Genomic DNA, 24121 nt, shown 5'->3' on the forward strand with positions numbered 1-24121 from the left:
TTGAACACAAAATGCAGTTTTAAATGATGGTTTTCATTATTTAGTGAGAAAAAAAATCTCCAAATCTACATGGCCCTGTGTGAAAAAGTGATTGCCCCCCCCCCCTTGTTAAAAAATAACTTAACTGTGGTTTATTACACCTGAGTTCAATTTCTGTAGTCACCTCCAGGCCTGATTACTGCCACACCTGTTTCAATCAAGAAATCACTTAAATAAGAGCTTCCTGAGACAGAGAAGTAGACCAAAAGCACCTCAAAAGCTAGACATCATGCCAAGACCCAAAGAAATTCAGGAACAAATGAGAACAAAAGTACTGTAATTGAGATCTATCAGTCTGGTACAGTTTATAAAGCCATTTCTAAAGCTTTGGGACTCCAGCGAACCACATTGAGAGCCATTATCCACAAATGGCAAAAACATGGAACAGTGATGAACCTTCCCAGGAATGGCCGGCTGACCAAAATTACCCCAAGAGCGCAGAGAAAACTCATCCAAGAGGCCACAAAAGACCCCAGGACAACATCTAAAGAACTGCAGGCCTCACTTGCCTCAATTAAGGTCAGTGTTCACGACTCCACCATAAGAAAGAGACTGGGCAAAAATGGCCTGCATGGCAGATATCCAAGGCGCAAACCACTTTTAAGCAAAAAGAACATTAAGGCTCGTCTCAATTTTGCTAAAAAAGCATCTCAATGATTGCCAAGACTTTTGGGAAAATATCTTGTGGACCGACGAGACAAAAGTTGAACTTTTTGGAAGGTGTGTGTCCCGTTACATCTGGCGTAGAAGTAACACAGGATTTCAGCAAAAGAACATCATACCAACAGTAAAATATGGTGGTGGTAGTGTGATGGTCTGGGGTTGTTTTGCTGCTTCAGGACCTGGAAGGCTTGCTGTGATAGATGGAACCATGAATTCTACTGTCTACCAAAAAATCCTGGAGGAGAATGTACGGCCATTTGTTTGTCAACTCAAGCTGAAGCGATCTTGGGTGCTGCAGCAGGACAATGACCCAAAACACACTAGTAAATCCACCTCTGAATGGCTGAAGAAAACCAAAATGAAGACTTTGGACTGGCCTAGTCAAAGTCCTGACCTGAATCCTATTGAGATGTTGTGGCATGACCTTAAAAAGGCAGTTCATGCTAGAAAACCCTCAAATAAAGATGAATTACAACAATTCTGCAAAGATGAGCGGGCCAAAATTCCCCCAGAGCCCTGTAAAAGACTCGTTGCAAGTTATCGCAAATGCTTGATTGCAGTTATTGCTGCTAAGGGTGGCCCAACCAGTTATTAGGTTCAGGGGGCAATTTCTTTTTCACACAGGGCCATGTAAGTTTTGAGGTTTTTTTCTCACTTAATAATAAAAACCATCATTTAAACCTGCATTTTGTGTTCCATTAGGTTATCTTTGACTAATAGTTAACGGTTTTTGATGAGCAGAAACCAGGGCCGGATTTACCATAAGGCACTGTAGGCACGTGCCTACAGGCGCCAAACATTCCAAGGGCGGCTCTCCTTCCTCACCGAATGTGTGCCTGCCTATGCAGAGTGATGTGGGATCGCAGTGTGACTCACCGCCGCTCATCAGCCCAGCCGCACAGCCAGCGTCCCCAGCAACCGTAGTAAGTCATACACTCCAGTGTAGTCAGCAGGGGGCGGTGCGCGCTGACATCTATTTGTTTTCTTCCTGCTCTGGCCACCAGGAACCAGGGGGGAACGAATCAACATGGGGGCTGTGGAAGGGGGGACAGAAAATGCTCCGCTCCCCGTTCTCACATGGCCTTGTCTCACTGGCCAATCATGTGCCACCCCAGGATCTGCCAAGAGGAAAGTAGGCGGAGGCGGAGATTGAAAATTTGCAGCGGCAATGTTGCATGGGATGGATGTCAGCCAGGAAGACAAGACAGCTGAGGACAGTGAGGCTTTTGGGAGGTGAGTGCTTCCATTACACTCTCCCTCTCTCCCCGTGTTCCCTTGCCACGGTAAATGTGTCTCTCTCTCTCTCTCTCTCTCGCTCTCTCTGATCTCCAGAGACAAGTGCAGCGGTGGTTTACTAGCCTCCTGCTGCTGGAGCCCGCCCCCCACAGCTTCATGTTTCTTCTCTGCCTCTCTGCTCAAACCCGCTGATCGCTGCTTCCTGGATAAGGGATAGGTGTGTGTGTGTGAGCCCCCTGTGTGTGTGAGCCCCCTGCATCCTGTTGTCTGTGTGTGTGTGAGCCCCCGGTGTCTTGGTGTGTATCTGTGTGTGTGAGTCCCCTGCGTCCTGGTGTCTATCTGTGGTTGTGTGAGCCCCCGGTGTCTTGGTGTGTATCTGTGTGTGTGAGCCCCCTGCGTCCTGTGTGTGTATCTGTGTGTGTGTGAGTCCCCTGCGTCCTGGTGTCTATCTGTGTGTGTGTGAGCCCCCTGCGTCCTGGTGTCTATCTGTGTGTGTGTGAGTCCCCTGCGTCCTGGTGTCTATCTGTGTGTGTGTGAGCCCCCTGCGTCCTGGTGTCTATCTGTGTGTGTGTGAGCCCCCTGCGTCCTGGTGTCTATCTGTGTGTGTGTGAGCCCCCTGCGTCCTGGTGTCTATCTGTGTGTGTGTGAGCCCCCTGTGTCTTGGTGTGTATCTGTGTGTGTGAGCCCCCTGCGTCCTGTGTGTGTATCTGTGTGTGTGTGAGCCCCCTACGTCCTGGTGTCTATCTGTGTGTGTGTGTGAGCCTCCTGTGTCTTGGTGTGTATCTGTGTGTGTGAGCCCCCTGCGTCCTGGTGTGTGTGTGTTTGTGTGTGTGTGTGAGAGCCCCCTGCGTCCTGGTGTGTGTGTGTGAGCCCCCTGCGTCCTGGTGTCTATCTGTGTGTGTGTGAGCCCCCTGCGTCCTGGTGTCTATCTGTGTGTGTGTGAGCCCCCTGCATCCTGGTGTCTATCTGTGTGTGTGTGAGCCCCCTGCGTCCTGGTGTCTGTGTGTGTGTGAGCCCCCTGCGTCCTGGTGTCTGTGTGTGTGTGAGCCCCCTGCGTCCTGGTGTCTATCTGTGTGTGTGTGTGAGCCCCCTGCGTCCTGGTGTCTATCTGTGTGTGTGTGTGAGCCCCCTGCGTCCTGGTGTCTGTGTGTGTGTGAGCCCCCTGCGTCCTGGTGTCTATCTGTGTGTGTGTGTGAGCCCCCTGCGTCCTGGTGTCTATCTGTGTTTGTGAGAGCCCCCTGCGTCCAGGTGTCTATCTGTGTTTGTGAGAGCCCCCTGCGTCCAGGTGTCTGTGTGTGTCTGTGTGTGTGTGCCCCCTGGTGTCTTTCTGTGTGTGTGAGCCCTCTGTGTCCTGTGTGTGTATCTGTGTGTGTGTGAGTCCCCTGCGTCCTGGTGTCTATCTGTGTGTGTGTGTGAGCCCCCTGCGTCCTGGTGTCTATCTGTGTGTGTGTGTGAGCCCCCTGCGTCCTGGTGTCTATCTGTGTGTGTGTGAGCCCCCTGTGTCTTGGTGTGTATCTGTGTGTGTGAGCCCCCTGCGTCCTGGTGTCTATCTGTGTGTGTGCAAGCCCCCTGCGTCCTGGTGTCTATCTGTGTTTGTGAGAGCCCCCTGCGTCCTAGTGTCTATCTGTGTTTGTGAGAGCCCCCTGCGTCCAGGTGTCTATCTGTGTTTGTGAGAGCCCCCTGCGTCCAGGTGTCTATCTGTGTTTGTGAGAGCCCCCTGCGTCCAGGTGTCTGTGTGTGTCTGTGTGTGTGTGCCCCCTGGTGTCTTTCTGTGTGTGTGAGCCCTCTGTGTCCTGTGTGTGTATCTGTGTGTGTGTGAGTCCCCTGCGTCCTGGTGTCTATCTGTGTGTGTGTGTGAGCCCCCTGCGTCCTGGTGTCTATCTGTGTGTGTGTGTGAGCCCCCTGCGTCCTGGTGTCTATCTGTGTGTGTGTGTGAGCCCCCTGCGTCCTGGTTTCTATCTGTGTGTGTGTGTGTGTGAGCCCCCTGCGTCCTGGTGTCTATCTGTGTGTGTGTGAGCCCCCTGTGTCTTGGTGTGTATCTGTGTGTGTGAGCCCCCTGCGTCCTGGTGTCTATCTGTGTGTGTGCAAGCCCCCTGCGTCCTGGTGTCTATCTGTGTTTGTGAGAGCCCCCTGCGTCCTGGTGTCTATCTGTGTTTGTGAGAGCCCCCTGCGTCCTAGTGTCTATCTGTGTTTGTGAGAGCCCCCTGCGTCCAGGTGTCTATCTGTGTTTGTGAGAGCCCCCTGCGTCCAGGTGTCTATCTGTGTTTGTGAGAGCCCCCTGCGTCCAGGTGTCTGTGTGTGTGTGCCCCCTGGTGTCTTTCTGTGTGTGTGAGCCCTCTGTGTCCTGTGGTCTGTGTGTGAGCCCCCTGCGTCCAGGTGTCTATCTGTGTTTGTGAGAGCCCCCTGCGTCCAGGTGTCTGTGTGTGTCTGCCCCCTGGTGTCTTTCTGTGTGTGTGAGCCCTCTGTGTCCTGTGGTCTGTGTGTGAGCCCCCTGTGTCCTGGGGTCTGTGTGTGAGCGATCACCCTGTGTCCTGATGTCTGTGTGCGTGTGTGTGTGTGTGTGTGTGAACCCCCTGTGTCCTGATGACTGTGTGCCCTAACCCCCACTTATTCCTAACACTAACCACCCCCACCTACTTTCTACATTACCTTGCGTGGTTTTATTTAATAAGAAAAAGGGGTGTGATTTGAGGGGGTGTGGCCTGTGTTAAGGGGCGGGGTTTAGGGCGCCAGTGCTAGAGTGCCTATAGGCTCCTGAGCTGTAAATCCGGCCCTTAAGTGTGACAAACATGCCAAAGAATAAGAAATCAGGAAGGGGGCAAATAGTTTTTCACACCACTGTATATATATATATATGCCTGTTCCTCTCTCTGGGTTTATTCGGTTCTCATATCCTTTAATGACCATGACAGCCTTGTGGCCCATCTCACAAGGGGTCATAAAACAAGTGTGGCCATCAGGATCTTCACACCCATAACATGTGTAGCCACAGAAACACCTGATCTGAAGAATAAACCCCTGTATCCTAGGAAGTGAAGTAGTAGTTGGGGCCCCCTTACAGCTCTGTGCCCCTTGCGGTTGGAGGGGCTGCTCCCCTGTACTTACTCCCCTGGATTGAGCTGCAGTGAGGTTGGATTTGATGCAGGGGCGTAACAATAGACCCTGCAAGCGATGCATCCGCAGGAGGGCCCAGAAGCCAAAGAACTTTCTTTTCCCAGTCCTGAGAGACTGACAAATAAGGGCGTGGAGAGAAAAAAACGTTCTGCTCTCTGCACAATTGTTCTAATAACTGCATCTGCTCAGCCACTGATAGCGATTCATACAAAGATGTGTAGGAAGTCCCTATTCAGTGTGGTACAGCGTCTTGTGTACAGCTCCCAGCCCCCTATCTCTCTATCCCTCCCCAAGTGCTATGTACTGAGGTGATGCTGGTGGAGGAGTCTGCAGAGCCAGTTCTGCTCCATCAAAGGAGGACAGAGTGAGTGTAATAAGCTGAGGCTAGGAACACACTCGTCTGTCGGTTTTCTGTATGCAATTCCTGCACACCATGGACTTCATTCACTAAACCGTGATAACTCATATCACGGCTGTTTTCGTGCGAGTTTTCCCACGATCGTAAATTTTTGCGCGCAATTATGCGTTTTTGCACGATAATGCAACTGTGCACAAAAATTTGCGATTGCACGCAAACGGCCGTGATATGAGTTATCACACGGTGCAGTGCTTTACTGCTGTTTTTATCTTCATGGGGAAACCACAAGTCTGCACTAACCCATTAAATAACAATAAATAACATCGATTCTCAGTTTACCCTTGCAGAAAGCAAGAGGGAGGGGAGGGGGCCCCATCCAAAGTTTTGTAAGGGGGCCTAGTGATTGCTAGTTACGCCCCTGATTGACGACCACTTTTCTGTTTTTTTTTAACCTAGATAATTATGTAACTATGTTGTCACGGACGGTTGCGGGGCCGCAGGCGCGTCCTGTAACCGCCCGTGAAGAAAAGCGATCGCACTCGATTCTCTGCATCGATTGCGCTTCAAATCGATACAATCTGGGTTGAGTGTGTAGGGGCAGCTGAAGTCTTTTTTCAGCAGAGAGATAGCACCAGCTCAACTGCTGGATGGCTCTTTTGATATGCTAATGAGCCTGGGCCCAGAGAGTCCCTGGCTTCAAGCTGTGCTGATGGCCCATCCATCAGGTATAGACCATGACAGAAGCAATCTAGTTGGGAGAAAAGCCAGACCCTCCGGCTCCCTCCCAGCAGGGGAGCTGACACCTAGCTAGCTGCCCCAAACTTCAAAGAGCCTTTGCCTGGGAATGACCTGCTATCAATCCCAGGGGTATCTCATATTCCATAAACTGCTATGTGTATCATATTTTCTTTGTTGCCAGGCTGGCAGACCCTCCAAACTAACAGAGCATGCTTGGCCCTATCTGGCGCTGGTTCTGAAGAAATTTCAGACCATTCTGAGGGAAAGACTGCCAGTTAGGCAGTTCGAAAGTGCCCTGCTGATACCACAAGGGTCCCACCCCTCATGTTTGGTATCAGGCTGCTGGGTACATCGAGGCAGACCTGAAAATATTAGTAAATCTGCCCTGACCTGTACGGTTCTGTGAGATAGAGCCCATATATGGTTAAGGTATGATTTCTGGTTCCCAGGACAAGGGGAGGACTCATCTCATGTTCTAAGGGGGTGTGTGGGCCGCCCTCACTCCCTCCTACTGAATCAGGGGCATAAGAATGGCAGAGGACCCAAACTCAGTGTCCTCCACCCTGAAAACATCTTGAACTCATCGGTGCCAGCTTGAGGATATGCTGGCATCCACCTGGTCTGAACTCTGAACTTTGATTGAAACCAAGAACTTTACAAGTTTTCCCACTAAAGGACATCTTTCCAGGAACTAAGTATTTTTCTCCCTTCTTTTATTTTTTATACTGGCTATTACTGTTTTAATAATTGTTGATTTTAATAATTGTCTGTATATATTAATTATTTATATTGCTGTGAATAAAAGACTTCCTCCAAGTCATTCACTGTTCCGCTACCCTGCTTATCAGCACACACAGAACTGATCCCGGGTCTCTGAAGATACGCTACTGTTTGTTTGTTGTTGGCTAGACAGAATACCATGTGTTTAACCGTTTTATTCGCAGGACTAGCCAGTCAGTAAATCGGGTCCACTGGCCCATACCAGTGGTGGTGGCAAATACCGTGGAATCGTGTGTACGTTGTAATTACCCGTGTCTCACAGGCTCCCTTCTGAGTTGTCTGCGGCTAATTCTTAACGGTTCCTGCGCATTGACTGCGACCAGAGTTCGCACGATTCGTGCGCTGGCACCGTTTAGAAGGCTAAGTGCGGTCAGCCACTAGGGCTCCTTCTGACATATGTAATAACAGAAGGAGGAAGTTGGATGGGATTAATGTTGGGAGGACTGGAATTTGTATTGCTTGGCCAGGCTGGTGACAGCACCTAGAAACAAGGTACAGGTTCATGCATGTAGTTTCACTGACAGATGCAATTACATTGCTGATACAAATGACTGTAAATACCTTTAAGTTGTTCTTTCAACATGCCCGTTTCTAGGGCCGTGCGACCGTGCGGCTGCCCTGAGCGCTGAGAGAGGAGGGGCGCGTCGGCAGCCCAGCGCTACTACATGGAGTCAGGGCCGGATTTGTGCTTTTTGCCGCCCTAGGCCGACTATCACCAGCCGCCCCTGCCCCCCCTCCCTCCCCCCACCGACCAACAGCACCCCTCACACACGCACATAATTTATATGCACCTTTTCATCAGATGACATAATTTAATAACCACTATGCCCCTAGATAACAAAATAAGTAGTTATTAAGAAGTGTACCAGAGCTCAGTAAAAGGCAAAAATGTGTATATATACCTGGGGCTTCCTCCAGCTCCATACGTTCCAATCGGTCCCACGCCGCTGTCCTCGACCTTTTGCAGCGCTGGTACCGGGTCCCTGCATTCCGTGAGTCTGAGCTAGTCTCACGTAAGAGAAGTTCGCCCTTTACGTATCTCTCCGGCAACTGCTGGAGAGATACGCAAAGAGCGCACATCTCCTGCATAGACTGGAGCCGACTGACGGTAGATCGGGGAACCAGTGCCGGCGCTGCAGAAGGTCGAGGACAGTGGCGTGGGAGCGTTTGGAGCGTATGGGGCCTGGAGGAAGCCCCAGGTATGTATACACTTTTGCCTTTTACTGAGCTCTGAGTCCCTTTAAGTAGCCATGGCTATAGGCTGATTAGGATGCCCTGACCTGTGTGATAGTGTAAAAAGCTAAAGGCCCGTATCCACTACACTATTTTTCCGACAACTGGCAATTTTTTTGAGCGACTAGTGATCATTTTGGTATCACGACATTGGTGCAGTTGCACGATTACATAAACGTTTGAGATGCGCAGCGACAATGTCTGTCACGGAGGATCAGATCTTTAAGCTTCAACAACTCCTGCGCAAAGTACAAAGATCTATTGAATTCTTGTTCGCGTTCGTGTGCCGTCGTCGCATGTACCAGCCGGCAGGAAGATGGATTGTAGAATGCTCGTGGACGTCTTTGTGAGCCATCTTCCTACCTAGTTAGGTGAGTATTCAGCTTAAGATCAGCAGTGGAAGGGTTACAAGACAAGGAGGGATGCAGCTGGTGGGAGCAGAGATAAGAGCAGCAGAGATCAAAGCTGGTCAGTGAGAAAATGACAAGTGGAAGCGAGGGGGGAGGAAGAGGGGGCCGTTTACCTGGCATACCGCTGGTGTCTGCAGGATGTGGATGTCACTTGCCCCTGTTATAGCGTGTGCTTCCGAGAGGGAAAGGCAGACTGCAGCTGTTGCTGATAACCAGAGATGGAGCCTGGGAGTGAAAGGGTGATTGGAGCTTCTGCACAGCCCACTACATAATAGACTGTCATACAGCTAGCTACAGTCTGAATCTGGCGCCGGGGAAAAGGGGGAGGGCACTCACGGAGACAGCACCAATATGCCCTAATTGTGTGTACAAGCACACTGAAAATGCTGAAAATATACAGGCACATTTGCCATGACTCACCTGATCACCTTATGCTGTATGATGATAGCAGCTTCCCTGGGTCTGCTGCCCCGCTCGCTGGTGGCTGTCCACTTCCTTCTCTCCCGCATCTTGGTGTATTAGCTGGTGCTGTTACTGCCGGCTTACTCCCTGCTTTCACCTCCACTTCTCTGCCTTTAATTAAGACCCAAACTTCCCCTTGCTCGCTGCCCGGGCTTTCCTCTCTCAGACCTGCACCAATCAGCGTGGCCCCCAGTGATGAGTCAGGCGAGTGGTGACCAATGAGGGCGCTGCATACTTCACATAAAGAAAGTGTGAAGTATACAGTGCTGTGATTGGTCATCACTCGCCTGACTCATCACTGGGGGCCACGCTGGTTGCTGCAGGTCTTGTAGCGGCAGCGGAGTAAGGGAAAGTTGCATCTCACACATAGACAGACAAGCGGGGGTGAAAGTGGGGAGCAAGCGGGCAGTAACGGTACATAGCTAGGTTGCATAACAGGCGCCCCAGCTGCCCCTTCCGCCCTAGGCCTCTGCCTAGGAGGCCTTTCCACAAATCCGGCCCTGCATGGAGTAGTTACATGTCCCTCCAGCGCTGGGTTTCTCCATGCTCGCAGCCTCGCACTACTTCCTAGTCCCGCCCCTTCCCTCTGCATCATGGTTGTGAGGAGGAGATCAGAGGAGACCGAGTCAAGTGAGGAGGAGAAGGCATAGAAGACAGCACTACCAGCGCTGGGACAGGTAGTTATGTGTTACAGCAGCCCAGCTCTTTTGCCAGCTCTGCACAACAGGAGAGAAGGCAGCATTCTTGTCTGCAGATTAGCTGCCTGTAAATATACACATAACGTTTACATTTGGGGCTGTCCTGGAGGGGAGTTGTGTGCATCCTATGCAGTCATGTGAAAGAAAGCTCAGAAAACTTTGCAGGCAGCGTCTGCTCTGTGTAATGTCAGGCTTGTCAAAGTAAATGCCTGAAACAGGCTGTCCGATCCTGAAGCTGATCTTCTAGTGCACAGGCTGCAGCTCAGCCTTCCCTGCAGAATGCAGACCAGACGACATTTGAGGTCATAAATGAATACAGTGGAGGAGGATGCAGACTTTTCTATCAGCACATTGTACAGGCAGGCAGAGTGTTTGCAGAATAAAATCTACAGATGATGTAGATATATGCAGTAATTTGTGTAACATACATTTAATATTGTGCAGCTCAACTGTGACTGGCTGTTCATTGTATAAGAGCATAATGTTCCATCTTTCTTTGCTCACTCACTTCCTTAACCCTCTCTGACCACCCTCTGTCTTTTTCCACCCTCTCTCTTGCTCCCTGTCCACACTCTTGTGTCCTAACCCCCTCCTCTCCCTCACTTTCTCTGCTCACCTTCTCTCTTGTTTTATGTCCCTATTCCTACCAATGTATCAACTTTTTTTCTTTTGAAAACCCAAACAATCCCTGTCACCCTCTTTCACGGTTTGTCTGGACACCCGCTTTATCTTTATCTGCCCAGTTTCTTACTAGCACTCTCCGTCCATCCTCACTATATGACCCTCTGTCCAAAATTTCTCAATAAACCTGCTGTGTCCTCCCTCCCTCCTACCATAATCATAGCCTAATGTCTTGTCATATTATTATTATGTATTTATCTAGCTGTGACATCTTCTGCAGCACTTTGCAGAGTACATAGTCATGTCACTGACTGTCCTCAGAGGAGCTCCCAATCTAATCCTGTCAGTCATAGTCTAATGTCCTGCCATATTATCATTATGTATTTATATAGCACTGACAGCTTCTGCAGCACATTACAGAGTGCATAGTCATGTCACTGACTGTCCTCAGAGAAGCTCACAATCTAATCCTACCATAGTCATAGCCTAATGTCCTGCCATATTATCATTATGTATTTATATAGCACTGACAGCTTCTGCAGCACATTACAGAGTGCATAGTCATGTCACTGACTGTCCTCAGAGGAGCTACCAAAATCATAGTTTAACCTGCTGGGCGGTCTGGACGAGCTCAGCTCGTCCAGTACCGCCGGAGCCTGCCGCTCAGGCCCTGCTGGGCCGATTTGGCTCAAATAAAAAGCAGCACACGCAGCCGGCACTTTGCCAGCCGCGTGTGCTGCTTGATCGCCGCCGCTCTGCGGCGATCCGCCGCGAGCAGCGGCGAAAGAGGGCCCCCCTAGCCGCCTGAGCCCAGCGTAGCCGGAACAAAAAGTTCCGGCCAGCGCTAAGGGCTGGATCGGAGGCGGCTGACGTCAGGACGTCGGCTGACGTCGATGACGTCACTCCGCTCGTCGCTATGGCGACGATGTAAGCAAAACAAGGAAGGCCGCTCATTGCGGCCTTCCTTGTTTATTCTGGGCGCCGGAGGCGATCGGAAGATCGCCTCCGGAGCGCCCTCTAGTGGGCTTTCATGCAGCCAACTTTCAGTTGGCTGCATGAAATAGTTTTTTTTTTATTAAAAAAAAACCCTCCCGCAGCCTGCCTGGCGATCTTAATAGAACGCCAGGCAGGTTAAGGAAAATCCTTTGGGGGAATTGTGAAATGTATTTGTGTGTTTTAGAATGTTGCATAATACAATTTAATTACCACAGCACATCACTTTACCATCTCATGTCCACCGATGTAGTTAAACATATGCTGTGAAGCTGCACATGTACATGCTCAAGTTTCAATTTGGAAGGGGGGGGGGGGGGGGGTTGGTGAAAACAGGCCTAGGATGATGAAAAGTATAAATCCGGCCCTGAGTGCGGGCGCTGGGACCTTGCAGACACTGCACTGATATGCGGAAGTGATATCACTTCCGCATATGCAGCCCAGTGTTTACGGAGTACTGTGCGCCTGCTCTCACTGGTCGCCAGCTGATTCAGGTACCTATCTAACCTATACTGGGGAGCAGCTACCTATCTAACCTATACTGGGGAGCAGCCACCTATCTAACCTATGCTGGGGGGCAGCCACCTATCTAACCTATACTGGGGAGCAGCCACCTATCTAACCTATACTGGGGACACCTACTTATCTAACCTGTATTGGGGGCAACTATACTGGCTACCTATATTGGAGGCACCTACCTAACTAACCTATACCGGGGGCACCTACTTATCTAACCTGTATTGGGGGCAACTATACTGGCTACCTATATTGGAGGCACCTACCTAACTATCCTATACTGGGGGCACCTACCTATCAAACCTGTGCTGGGGGCAACTATTCTGGCTACCTATATTAGAGGCACCCACCTAGCTAACTTGTACTGGGAGGCACCTACCTATCTAACTTATACCGGGGGTGCCTGCCTATTGTAACCTATACTGGGGTCAACTATACTGGGGCACCTATGCCTGGCTACCTATACTGGGGGGACCTATAGCTGGCTACCTATACTGGGGTACCTATTCCTGGCTACCTATAGTGGGGGGACCTATATTGAGTGCAACTAGACCTGGCTAACCTATACTGCGGGCACCTATACCTGGTTCCGCGGGGGGGGGGGGGCGCAATTTTTACACCCTCGCCCTGGGTGCATTTTAGCCTAGAAACTGCCCTGTCTTTCAAATAATATTTGGTTTTTCCAGTTTTACCAGCTTGTGTTTGTTAGCTTGCGGTTCATTATTAAGGACAAGGAGGCGGTCACATGCAAAGGGACTGCAGGGGAATGCTCTTTATTGCCCTTACAGTGATGATTTTTACACAGATTATTTGCGTGCGTGGAAAAAGGGTGCCAGGAAAAAAGGGACCGGCCGGATAACGAAATGGTGCTGGTGGATAACGGAATCTTAATAACGATAAACATTGTTGTTGAACGTGGTTAACGATAAATACCATTTTAAAAACAGAAGGGAAATAATAACGAAAATATATTAACGTTAAAAATCATTACGTAATTCAACAACACAGTTTAACCCAACCCCACTCTAACACAGACCCTTCCCCTGGTGGTGCCTAACCAGGGGCGTAGGGCTTGTGGTCGCAACGGTCGCCACGGCGACCGGGCCCGGCTCCTGAAGAGGCGGGGGAGGGGCCCGGGGGGGCCCATTTCTTTTTGTAGTGCCCGTGCGCGCTATTGGGAGGGGGGAGCCGCAGCCGCGGGGAGGGCAGCCCGACCTCTCCCTCCCTTCCTCTCCCCGGGGCCCCAGCCTTCAAATGCAGAGTGCGCGGCGCACGGAAGCGCTGTAGGCTGAACTCACCTCCATCCCTGCGTTCCAAGCGCCGCTGATCTCCTCCCGCTCTGCATAGATGCTGTTACACACTGCTTCCGGCTAAACAGGAAGCAGTGTGTAACAACATCTATACAGCGGGAGGAGAGATCAGCGGCGCAAGGACGGAGGTGAGTTCTGCCTACAGCACTTCCGTGCGCCGTGCACTCTAAATTTGAAGGGGGGGGCCCCGGGGAGAGGAAGGGAGGGAGAGGTCGGGCTGCCCTCCCCGCAGCTGTGGCTCCCCCCTTCATTATGGGGGGGGGCACCTACCTACCTACCTAATCCTGGGGGGCAGCTACCCACCTAACCTATCCTGGGGGGGCAGCTACCTAATCTAACTTATCCTGGGGGGCAGCTACCTGATCTAATCTATCCTGGGGGGGGGGGGCAGCTACCTACCTAATCTATCCTGGGGGGGCAGCTACCTAACCTATCCTGGGGGGGCAGCTACCTACCTAACCTATCCTGGGGGGGCAGCTACCTACCTAACCTATCCTGGGGGGGCAGCTACCTACCTAATCTATCCTGGGGGGGCAGCTACCTACCTAACCTATCCTGGGGGCAGCTACCCACCTAACCTATCCTGGGGGGGCAGCTACCTACCTAACCTATCCTGGGGGGGGGGCAGCTACCTAATCTAACCTATCCTGGGGGGCAGCTACCTAATCTAACCTATCCTGGGGGGCAGCTACCTAATCTATCCTGGGGGGCAGCTACCTAATCTATCCTGGGGGGCAGCTACCTAATCTATCCTGGGGGGCAGCTACCTAATCTATCTTGGGGGGCAGCTACCTAATCTATCCTGGGGGCAGCTACCTACTCTAACCTATCCTGGGGGGCAGCTACCTACTCTAACCTATCCCGGGGGGCAGCTACCTACTCTAACCTATTCTGGGGGGCAGCTACCTACTCTAACCTATCCTGGGGGCAGCTACCTAATCTTACCTATCCTGGGGGAAAGCTACCTAATCTATCCTGGGGGGCAGCTACCTAACCTATACTGGGGGGCACCTACCTCATCTAACCTATACTGGGGGGTAGCTACCTAATCTAACCTATACTGGGGGGCACCTACCTATCTAACCTGGGAGCACTTACTTGTCTAACCTGTATTCGGGGCACCTAGCTAGCCTATACAGGTGGCAACTATACTGGCTACCTATATTGGAGGCACCTACCTAACTAACCTATACTGGGGGCACCTACCTATCTAACCTATGCTGGGGGCAACTATTCTGGCTACCTATATTTGAGGCACCCACCTAGCTAACCTGTACTGGGGGCACCTATCTAACCTATACCGGCGGTGCCTGCCTATCTAACCTATACTGGGGGCAACTATACTGGCTACCTATGCTGGAGGCACCTACCTGGCTAACCTATACCGGGGGCAACTATACTGGCTTACCTATGCCTGGCTACCTATACTGGGGGGACCTATAGCTGGCTATAGGGATTTGGATATGTGTGTGCGTCGGGTGTTGCCGGGGGAGGGGGGCTGTTGTTGCCGGGGGGGGCCACATCCAGATTCCGCATCGGGGCCCAGAGGTTTGTAGCTACGCCACTGTGCCTAACCCTAACCCCCCCCCCAGCGGTGCCTAACCCTAACCTTCCCAGTGGTGCCTAACCCCCCTCCCCCTGGTGGTGCCTAACCCCGGATCAGTGAATAATGGCGCACAGCGCCTATGCATACAAATGGCGCCGCATTAAAAAGATACGCTTATCGCTATTTATCGTTTGTACTGCATAATAATGGCGCACAGGGAGAAAAAGAAGAAAAACGGCACACAGTAACGTTATTTATCAATAGTGACGTTCATATGCCAAACAGCAAACGTTATTGCGCACAGTAACGTTATTTATCAATATCGCCCTACATAAGCCAAACTGCAGAAGTTATTTAACTGCAAAACAGTGTATGGATTTAATGTAAAACTGTCAAGGAAAGGATTAGGCACCACCAGGAAGGTCTTAGGGTTAGGCACCACCAGGGGGGTGGTTAGGGTTAGGTGCCACCAGGGGGATGCTTAGGGTTAGGCACCACCTGGGGTGTGGTTAGGGTTAGGCACCACCAGAGGGGGTCTTAGGGTTAGGCATCCCCAGGGGGGTCTTAGGGTTAGGCACCACCAGGGGGATGGTTAGGGTTAGGCAGCACCAGGGGGGTGGTTAGGGTTAGGCACCACTAGGGGGGGTCTTAGGGTTAGGGATAGGTACAGAGAGGGTTCTGTGTGTTAACGCTAAATAACAATAAGGCTTTAACGTTAAATAGCGATAAGCATCAAACGGATTAGCGGCAACACCGTGCGCCATTATTCGCAGGCGCCATTTTCAGATGGACCCGCCTAACCCTAACCCACCTAGGAGCTGCCTAAAACTAACCGCCGCCCGGCTGGTGCCTAACCCTAACCACCCCCGTGGTGATGCTTAACCCTAACCACTCCCTCTGCAGAAACACCCTTTTACACATAGAAACTATAGTATCTTTGATAACGTAAAATCTGTACATACATACAAACAAAATAATATATATGACAAAAACTATAACGTTGCAAGCTTCTAAAACGATAACATACTTTAAAATCTGTAATGTTTTAATGTTGTTAACAATATTTATCAGGAGCCCTTTTTTTCAGCTTTTTTTGTTGTATTAACAATAACTGCATTAGAGTCTATGGCAGCGCCCTTTTCGTCCACTAGCCGCAGGCGCCATTTTTTCCTGCTATCAATTATTTTACTTGTGGTCAACAGGAACAGTGATGAGCAAAATGCCATTAATTTTTGCAAAAATAATGTTAAATTAGATTTTACGAAAATGACATCAAAAATAAGATTAAAGGAACACTACTGGTATTAACATTTTTTTAACCTGGGATTGAGAGAGTTCTTGAAGTGCTGGTAAATAATGATACAGTGGCTTGCAAAAGTATTCGACCCCCTTGAAGTTTTCCACATTTTGTCATATTACTGCCACAAACATGAATCAATTTTATTGGAATTCCACATGAAAGACCAATACAAAGTGGTGTACACATGAGAAGTGGAACGGAACTCATACATGATTCCAAACATTTTTTACAAATAAATAACTACAAAGTGGGGTGTGCGTAATTATTCAGCCCCCTTTTGCCTAAGTGCAGTCAGTTGCCCATAGACATTGCCTGATGAGTGCTAATGACTAAATAGAGTGCACCTGTGAGTAATCTAATGTCAGTACAAATACAGCAGCTCTGTGACGGCCTCAGAGGTTGTCCAAGAGAATATTGGGAGCAACAACACCATGAAGTCCAAAGAACACACCAGACAGGTCAGGGATAAAGTTATTGAGAAATTTAAAGCAGGCTTAGGCTACAAAAAGATTTCCAAAGCCTTCAACATCCCACGGAGCACTGTTCAAGAGATCATTCAAAAATGGAAGAAGTATGGCACAACTGTAAACCTACCAAGACAAGGCCGTCCACCTAAACTCACAGGCTGAACAAGGAGAGCGCTGATCAGAAATGCAGCCAAGAGGCCCATGGTGACTCTGGATGAGCTGCAGAGATCTACAGCTCAGGTGGGGGAATCTGTCCATAGGACAACTATTAGTCGTGTACTGCACAAAGTTGGCCTTTATGGAAGAGTGGCAAGAAGAAAGCCATTGTTAACAGAAAAGCATAAGAAGTCCCATTTGCAGTTTGCTACAAGCCATGTGGGGGACACGGCAAACATGTGGAAGTAGGTGCTCTGGTCAGATGAGACCAAAATGGAACTTTTTGGCCAAAATGCAAAACGCTATGTGTGGCGGAAAACTAACACAGCACATCACTCTGAACACACGATCCCCACTGTCAAATATGGTGGTGGCAGCATCATGCTCTGGGGGTGCTTCTCTTCAGCAGGGACAGGAGAGCTTTTTCAGAGTTGATGGGAAGATGGATGGAGCCAAATACAGGGCAATCTTGGAAGAAAACCTCTTGGAGTCTGCAAAAGACTTGAGACTGGGGCGAAGGTTCACCTTCCAGCAAGACAACGACCCTAAAAATAAAGCCAGGGCAACAATGGAATGGTTTACAACAAAACATATCCATGTGTTAGAATGGCCCAGTCAAAGTCCAGATCTAAATCAAATCGAGAATCTGTAGCAAGATCTAAAAACTGCTGTTCACAAACGCTGTCCATCTAATCTGACTGAACTGGAGCTGTTTTGCAAAGAAGAATGGACAAGGATTTCAGTCTCTAGATGTGCAAAGCTGGTAGAGACATACCCTAAAACACTGGCAGATGTAATTGCAGCAAAAGGTGGTTCTACAAAGTATTGACTCAGGGGGCTGAATAATTATGCACAACCCAATTTGCAGTTATTTATTTGTAAAAAATGTTTGGAATCATGTACGAGTTTTGTTCCACTTCTCTTGTGTACACCACTTTGTATTGGTCTTTCATGTGGAATTCCAATCAAATTGATTCATGTTTGTGGCAGTAATGTGATAAAATGTGGAAAACTTCAAGGGGGCCGAATACTTTTGCAAGCCACTGTATATAAAAATCACTTGCTTATCTCTTGTTTACTATATTCAATTATTTTCACTCTTAACTGAAGGCAAGTCTGCTCAGATCTGATGGCAGAGTGAACTATGAGGGGAGGGGAAGTTCCCTCACAGTGCATCTGCTAACCCTGTGTGTGAGAGAAAGCTCTCAGCAGCTGCAGCTTCCTGTGCCCTGTGTCTCTGACTGAACTGTCTGCAGAGAGCAGAGGACCACCACAGCTTTTCATACTTTATTTTTTGCTTTCAGAGAAAAATATGATGTAGTCTGATATGCAAGAAAAAACAACAGTGGCTGTGCATTGAGCCAAATCCTTCACACAATGAATGACAGCTTCTGCCTCTGATTTTTAACATGAAAATTACAAGACAAATAACATTTATATCGCGCTTTTCTCCTGGCGGACTCAAAGCGCCAGAGCAGCAGCCACTAGGGCGCGCTCTATAGGCAGTGGCAGTGTTAGGGAGACTTGCCAAAGGTCTCCTACTGAACAGGTGCTGGCTTACTGAACAGGCAGAGCCGAGATTCGAACCCAGGTCTCCTGTGTCAGAGGCAGAACCCTTAACCATTACACCATCCAGCCAAAATTAGGAAATGTTTACACAGATACTTAGACATTATTTGTACATTGTCATTTTAGAACACTTGGTTTGATAGTGTTCCTTTAAGTTGCCATGCGCATGGATCACATGGCTGTTTTACCATTACTTACGCCAACACCATAGCTTGCATAATGCAATAAGCGTGGCCTGCATTACCAAGGTAAAGTGGGCATTGCTTGGGGAACACACATTACACTACTTGCATAACAGTGTGTTACTCTAACAACGCTTGCATTACCTAGGTAACAAGGGTTGCATTAATTGCACAACATGTGTTAGGCTGTCAGCATGAGCAATGGTGTTCTTTAATAAATATTAAGGAAAAGGTGCCCATTCCCTAGGGGATAGCTGCACTCATGCATATGGAATCTTATGGTGCAGTCTGAAAACCCAGTTTCATATGGGGGCTCACTGACACCTTAGAGGTTTGGAATGAGTAAAAGGGGTATATAAGTACTATTAATTTATTAGTACAGTACATGAACTATTATGATATGGTTGCATACTGTGCAAATGTTTCTATCGATAGCTTCCATTGTTTTTGCTGCTTTATTCTGTTTCTCCACTTCTCTCTCAAAATTTGCTTCTTCCACTTGAAGTTGGAGAAGGTTGGAGATCTGTGGAACTCTCTCCCACTGCCCATCAGGCTTGTCCCCTCCTTCAGGACCTTCAAACAAGCCCACAAAACAAGCCCACAATACTCACCTCTTCAAGAAGGCCTACCCCAGTTTGCTGATGTCCTAACTCTCTCGTGCAAGGGTGAGCTGCCCATGAGGCCAAATGACGCTGCTTCCTCAGGCAGCGTCATGCGTCAGGGCGGCATAATTGCTCCAGGCCTCGCACTGAAGTGGTCCCCCGCCATCCCCACCATGAGCAGGAGGAGAAAGCAGCGCAAGCAGGAGGAGCAGCGGGCACAGCTATACTGGGGCAACTATACTACCTATACTGGGGCAACTATACTACCTATACTGGGGGCAACTATACTAGATATACTGGGGCAACTATACTACCTATACTGGGGCAACTATACTACCTATACTGGGGGCAACTATACTAGATATACTGGGGCAACTATACTACCTATACTGGGGCAACTATACTATCTATACTGGGACAACTATACTACCTATACTGGGGGCAACTATACTAGATATACTGGGGCAACTATACTACCTATACTGGGGCAACTATACTATCTATACTGGGGCAACTATACTACCTAAACTGGGGCAACTATACTACCTATGCTGGGGCAACTATACTTGTTATACTGGGACAACTATACTACCTATACTGGGGGCAATTATACTAGTTACCTATACTGGGGCAACTATGCTACCTATACTGGGGGCAACTATACTACCTATATTGGGGGCAACTATACTAGCTACCTATACTGGGGCAACTATACTACCTATACCGGGGCAACTATACTACCTATACTGGGGCAAATATACTACCTATACTGGGGCAACTATACTACCTATACTGGGGGCAACTATACTAGTTATCTATACTCGGGCAACTATACTACCTATACTGGGGCTATACTGGGGCGGCTATACTAGTTACTTATTCAGGGGGCAACAAAATTGGCTACTTATACTGGGGGAAACTATACCAGCTACCTACATTGGGGGCTACTATACCTGCCTACCTTATACAAGGGGCACTTGTACCTCGCTTCCTACCTACCTAAAAAAAAAATGTCAGGTGTTATGTGACTATTCCAAATCTGGAAATCTGGGGGGGGGGGGGGGAGGGGGGGGGCATCCTCACAAGTTTGCCTCAGGCAGCAAAAAAGTCTAGAACTGGCCCTGCTGCCGAGAACCTCTTGATGCAGCCCCCTCATCTCGCCAACCCTTACCTTCAGATTGTAAGCCTTTCGCAGGGCCCTTGGATCTTGAGTCTTGAATGAGCTCTCAATTGTTCTTTGTAAATTTCTGTCTCAAATCCCTTTGGATATATATATATATATATATATATATATATATATCAGTTATTACGCCTCTAAATGATGAGATAATGCTCCATTATTCTGAAGGACAAGTGTGTTTCCTCAAGAGCTAAAATTTGCATGTGTTTCCACTCCCAAATCAGTTCATATAACCTATGCCTATCAGCCACCTGCATGAGAAAAGACTGCAGAGACACCTGTGTGGTACATGGGATTGCATGATGGACAACTTTCTAGGATTCCTCTGTCTGCTCTGTGTTCTTGTGGCTAAAGGTAGGTCTGAGCCCTCATAGCATTATGCTGGTGATCATAACTCCCAACTATTTTACTGAAATCTAAAATCTACGTAGTCTGAGGATGCTTTTGGACATCAGCTTTAACCTCATACAACACAGCATAAACATAGTTGTATTTTTGCAATGAGAAAACGAGAGATAAAACTGAGAGCCCAATATAGTGCAGTATGTACTGGATTGATGTGGGTAATGAGAGGCAAGTATGTAAAGTTATACTCACAAACATGGGTTACCACTAAGACAACTACTGTAGGTGGGGAGATAAGACCTGTCCTCACTCAGGATTAAGAAGTCACTCACTGTAGATCTGAAAACAAGGGGTTAGCACCCTTCCACCATGGGTGGACTCGAACAATGTGAAAAACACAGGCACCAAAAGAATTAAAGTAGCTAAAACTTAAAAAAAAATGGGGAAGGCAGTGGTGGACTTTCCTCCTCTAAGCAGACACAAAAACAGGTTGATATTATATCAATAAGCAAATGTATTTATATATACACTCCAAAGGGTCAAAGCAACGCGTTTCGCAGATATGGCCCCGCTTCATTAGGCAATAGGGGACGGAGCATACAGCAACAAGTGTCTATGACTCAGCTTAGCGCCTCTGTGTAGTTGTGTTCTTGCAGACTAGTGATGGAGCATTGCAACTTTTAGCCTGCAGGCTAGCTATGTGTCTGTTGCTATAGAGCAGGCATGGAGGGACAATGGTTTCACATGAGCAGCCTCCTGTGGGTGGGAGGAACCTTGAAATGTATGAGATCAGGGGTCACTAGACATTCAGGAATGCTGACATTATGCTGCTCCTGTATCAACAATAGATTTGTGCACGATCTTCGTCTGAAGGAGTCTTTATTGAGCACCTCAGTCGAGCTTAAAACTGTGTGTTTATGTAACTTTGGGGTGAATTTAAAGTGATATCACATCCATATAATGTGTGTTGTGAGTGTCTGGCGATCCATTTATCCATTTATTAGTGTGGGATCATCACATATTAAAGATTAAAGAGAGTGGTCTTGTGCTGCTGAAAACTGCAGTGATGAAAATAAAGTTGACACACTTGCTAAAGTAAGGACAAATCAAGCAAAGTTGTACGTAAGTTAGTTATGGGTCTGAGCTGCTGAGATAAGCCACTCCCAGGTCTCACTGTACTGGGGAGGAGAGATGACCAGGAAGTTGTTGCTTTGGGGAGGGGTTGGGGGGAATGTTTTTATGTGGTCACACTTCAGATTATCGGGGGAAGTTAGGAGGATGCTGTGTTTCACTGTAGGTAAGATGATCATGTTATTGATCTAAAGATTGATAAATGTCTGTGTCTATCCGAGTATTAAATTATTATTATTATTATTACTCTTTTATCTTATTTTGGTCCAGAATTTTCCTTTAAGAAGTTCTGACTCAGCACAAGTAACATTCTCTTTTATATTCATCTTGCAGGAAATACCCTTTTATGCCTCACTTGTGCTGCAAATTCACCGTGTACCACAGGCTACATGATGACCTGTTCCAACAGCTCCTCCAGCTGCGGCCTGGCCTATAGGGACACCACAGAAGGTACAGTATGCCATTCACACCTGTTAGCTTGTATGCTTATTAAAGCCAGAAATTGCATTCTGGGAATAGAGATGACCTGAACGGTTCGCGCGAACAACGGTGGTTTGCGTTCGCAGCGAACACATAGCGAGTTCAACCTGTCCCCTATACTACATCATTAGGCTAAACTTTGACCCTCTACATCACAGTCAGCAGACACATGGCAGCCAATCAGGCTGCACTCCCTCCTGGAGCCCCCCCCCCCCCTTATAAAAGGCAGCAGCGTTGGCCATTTTCTCACTCTCTCTTCTGCTGCATTAGTGAGAGAAGGGAGAGACATTGGAGAGATAGGGAAAACCTTAGTTAGGAGGTCTTGTTAGCTTGCTCCTTGTTGATATTTGTTGCTGAAAAGCACCACAAAAAAGCTCTTTTGAGAGCTAATGTTCTGTGTGACTGCACACTGTATTATACCAGTCACTGCATACCTTTCACTGCATCTGTGTGACTGCACACTGTATTATACCAGTCACTGCATACCTTTCACTGCATCTGTGTGACTGCACATTGTATTATACCAGCAGTCAGTGTATACCTTTCACTGCATCTGTGTGACTGGACATTGTATTAGTCTAGTCAGTGCATACCTTTCACTTCATCCCCCCCCCCCCCCCCCCCAATATGGACAAAACAATAGGCATAGGCAGAGCCAGAGGCCGGCCACCCGGCAGGTCTGTTCGAGGTTGTGCTGATGTGATTTTGTGCAGCCCTTAACCTGCCTAATTTTTCTGCCTGCACTGCGGCTGCAACAACAAAAGAAAAGGCATGTACATGTGTCAATTCCCCTTCATGATCGTTACCTTGCCACGGTAATGGGGCTTGCGTATCACAATGAAGCAATGACCGGCTATATGAGTATGTTGGGGGGGTACACCTGACCCAAGATAATAAGGTCGTTGCTTCATTGTGGACAGACCAAATTCGACCAGCTGGACAGTCAATGTTGTTCTGTCATTGAGCTACCTCAGCCCGACCTGAACGGTTCACGCGAACAACGGTGGTTTGCGTTCGCGGCGAACACATAGCGAGTTCAACCTGTCCCCTATACTACATCATTAGGCTAAACTTTGACACTCTACATCACAGTCAGCAGACACATGGCAGCCAATCAGGCTGCACTCCCTCCTGGAGCCCCCCCCCCCCCTTATAAAAGGCAGCAGCGTTGGCCATTTTCTCACTCTCTCTTCTGCTGCATTAGTGAGAGAAGGGAGAGACATTGGAGAGATAGGGAAAACCTTAGTTAGGAGGTCTTGTTAGCTTGCTCCTTGTTGATATTTGTTGCTGAAAAGCACCACAAAAAAGCTCTTTTGAGAGCTAATGTTCTGTGTGACTGCACACTGTATTATACCAGTCACTGCATACCTTTCACTCCATCTGTGTGACAGCACACTGTTTTATATACCATTCAGTGCATACCTTTTCACTGCACCTGTGTGACTCCACACTGTATTATACCATTCACTGCACACCTTTCACTGCAACTGTGTGACTCCACACTGTATTACACCAGTCACTGCATACGTTTCACTGCATCTGTGTGACTCCACACTGTATTATACCAGTCACTGCATACCTTTCACTGCATCTGTGTGACTGCACATAGTATTATACCAGCAGTCAGTGTATACCTTTCACTGCATCTGTGTGACTGGACATTGTATTAGTCTAGTCAGTGCATACCTTTCACTTCATCCCCCCCCCCCCCCAATATGGACAAAACAATAGGCATAGGCAGAGCCAGAGGCCGGCCACCCGGCAGGTCTGTTCGAGGTTGTGCTGATGTGATTTTGTGCAGCCCTTAACCTGCCTAATTTTTCTGCCTGCACTGCGGCTGCAACAACAAAAGAAAAGGCATGTACATGTGTCAATTCCCCTTCATGATCGTTACCTTGCCACGGTAATGGGGCTTGCGTATCACAATGAAGCAATGACCGACTATATGAGTATGTTGGGGGGGTACACCTGACCCAAGATAATATGGTCGTT

At 48.6% G+C, this 24121-nt stretch overlaps 1 protein-coding gene across 4 annotated transcripts in view; it reads left to right on the forward strand.

Moving 5' to 3' along the window:
• LOC137522940 (serine-rich adhesin for platelets-like) overlaps positions 1 to 24121 on the forward strand; it is a 292674-nt gene that overhangs the window by 29042 nt on the left and 239511 nt on the right. For 2 of the 4 annotated variants that reach the window (XM_068243096.1, XM_068243100.1), the window contains exons 1-2: positions 20475 to 20527; positions 21983 to 22099. In XM_068243096.1, the coding sequence (XP_068099197.1) occupies positions 20476 to 20527; positions 21983 to 22099 (169 nt within the window). In that variant the 5' untranslated portion in view covers position 20475. Of the gene's footprint in view, positions 1 to 9636; positions 9711 to 20474; positions 20528 to 21982; positions 22100 to 24121 lie in introns of those variants that run through there. The other 2 variants (XM_068243097.1, XM_068243098.1) reach the window with 2 other exon arrangements.

This window comes from Hyperolius riggenbachi, chromosome 6 (assembly GCF_040937935.1).
Source record: "Hyperolius riggenbachi isolate aHypRig1 chromosome 6, aHypRig1.pri, whole genome shotgun sequence".
In the NCBI taxonomy this organism is placed as follows: Eukaryota; Metazoa; Chordata; class Amphibia; order Anura; family Hyperoliidae; genus Hyperolius; species Hyperolius riggenbachi.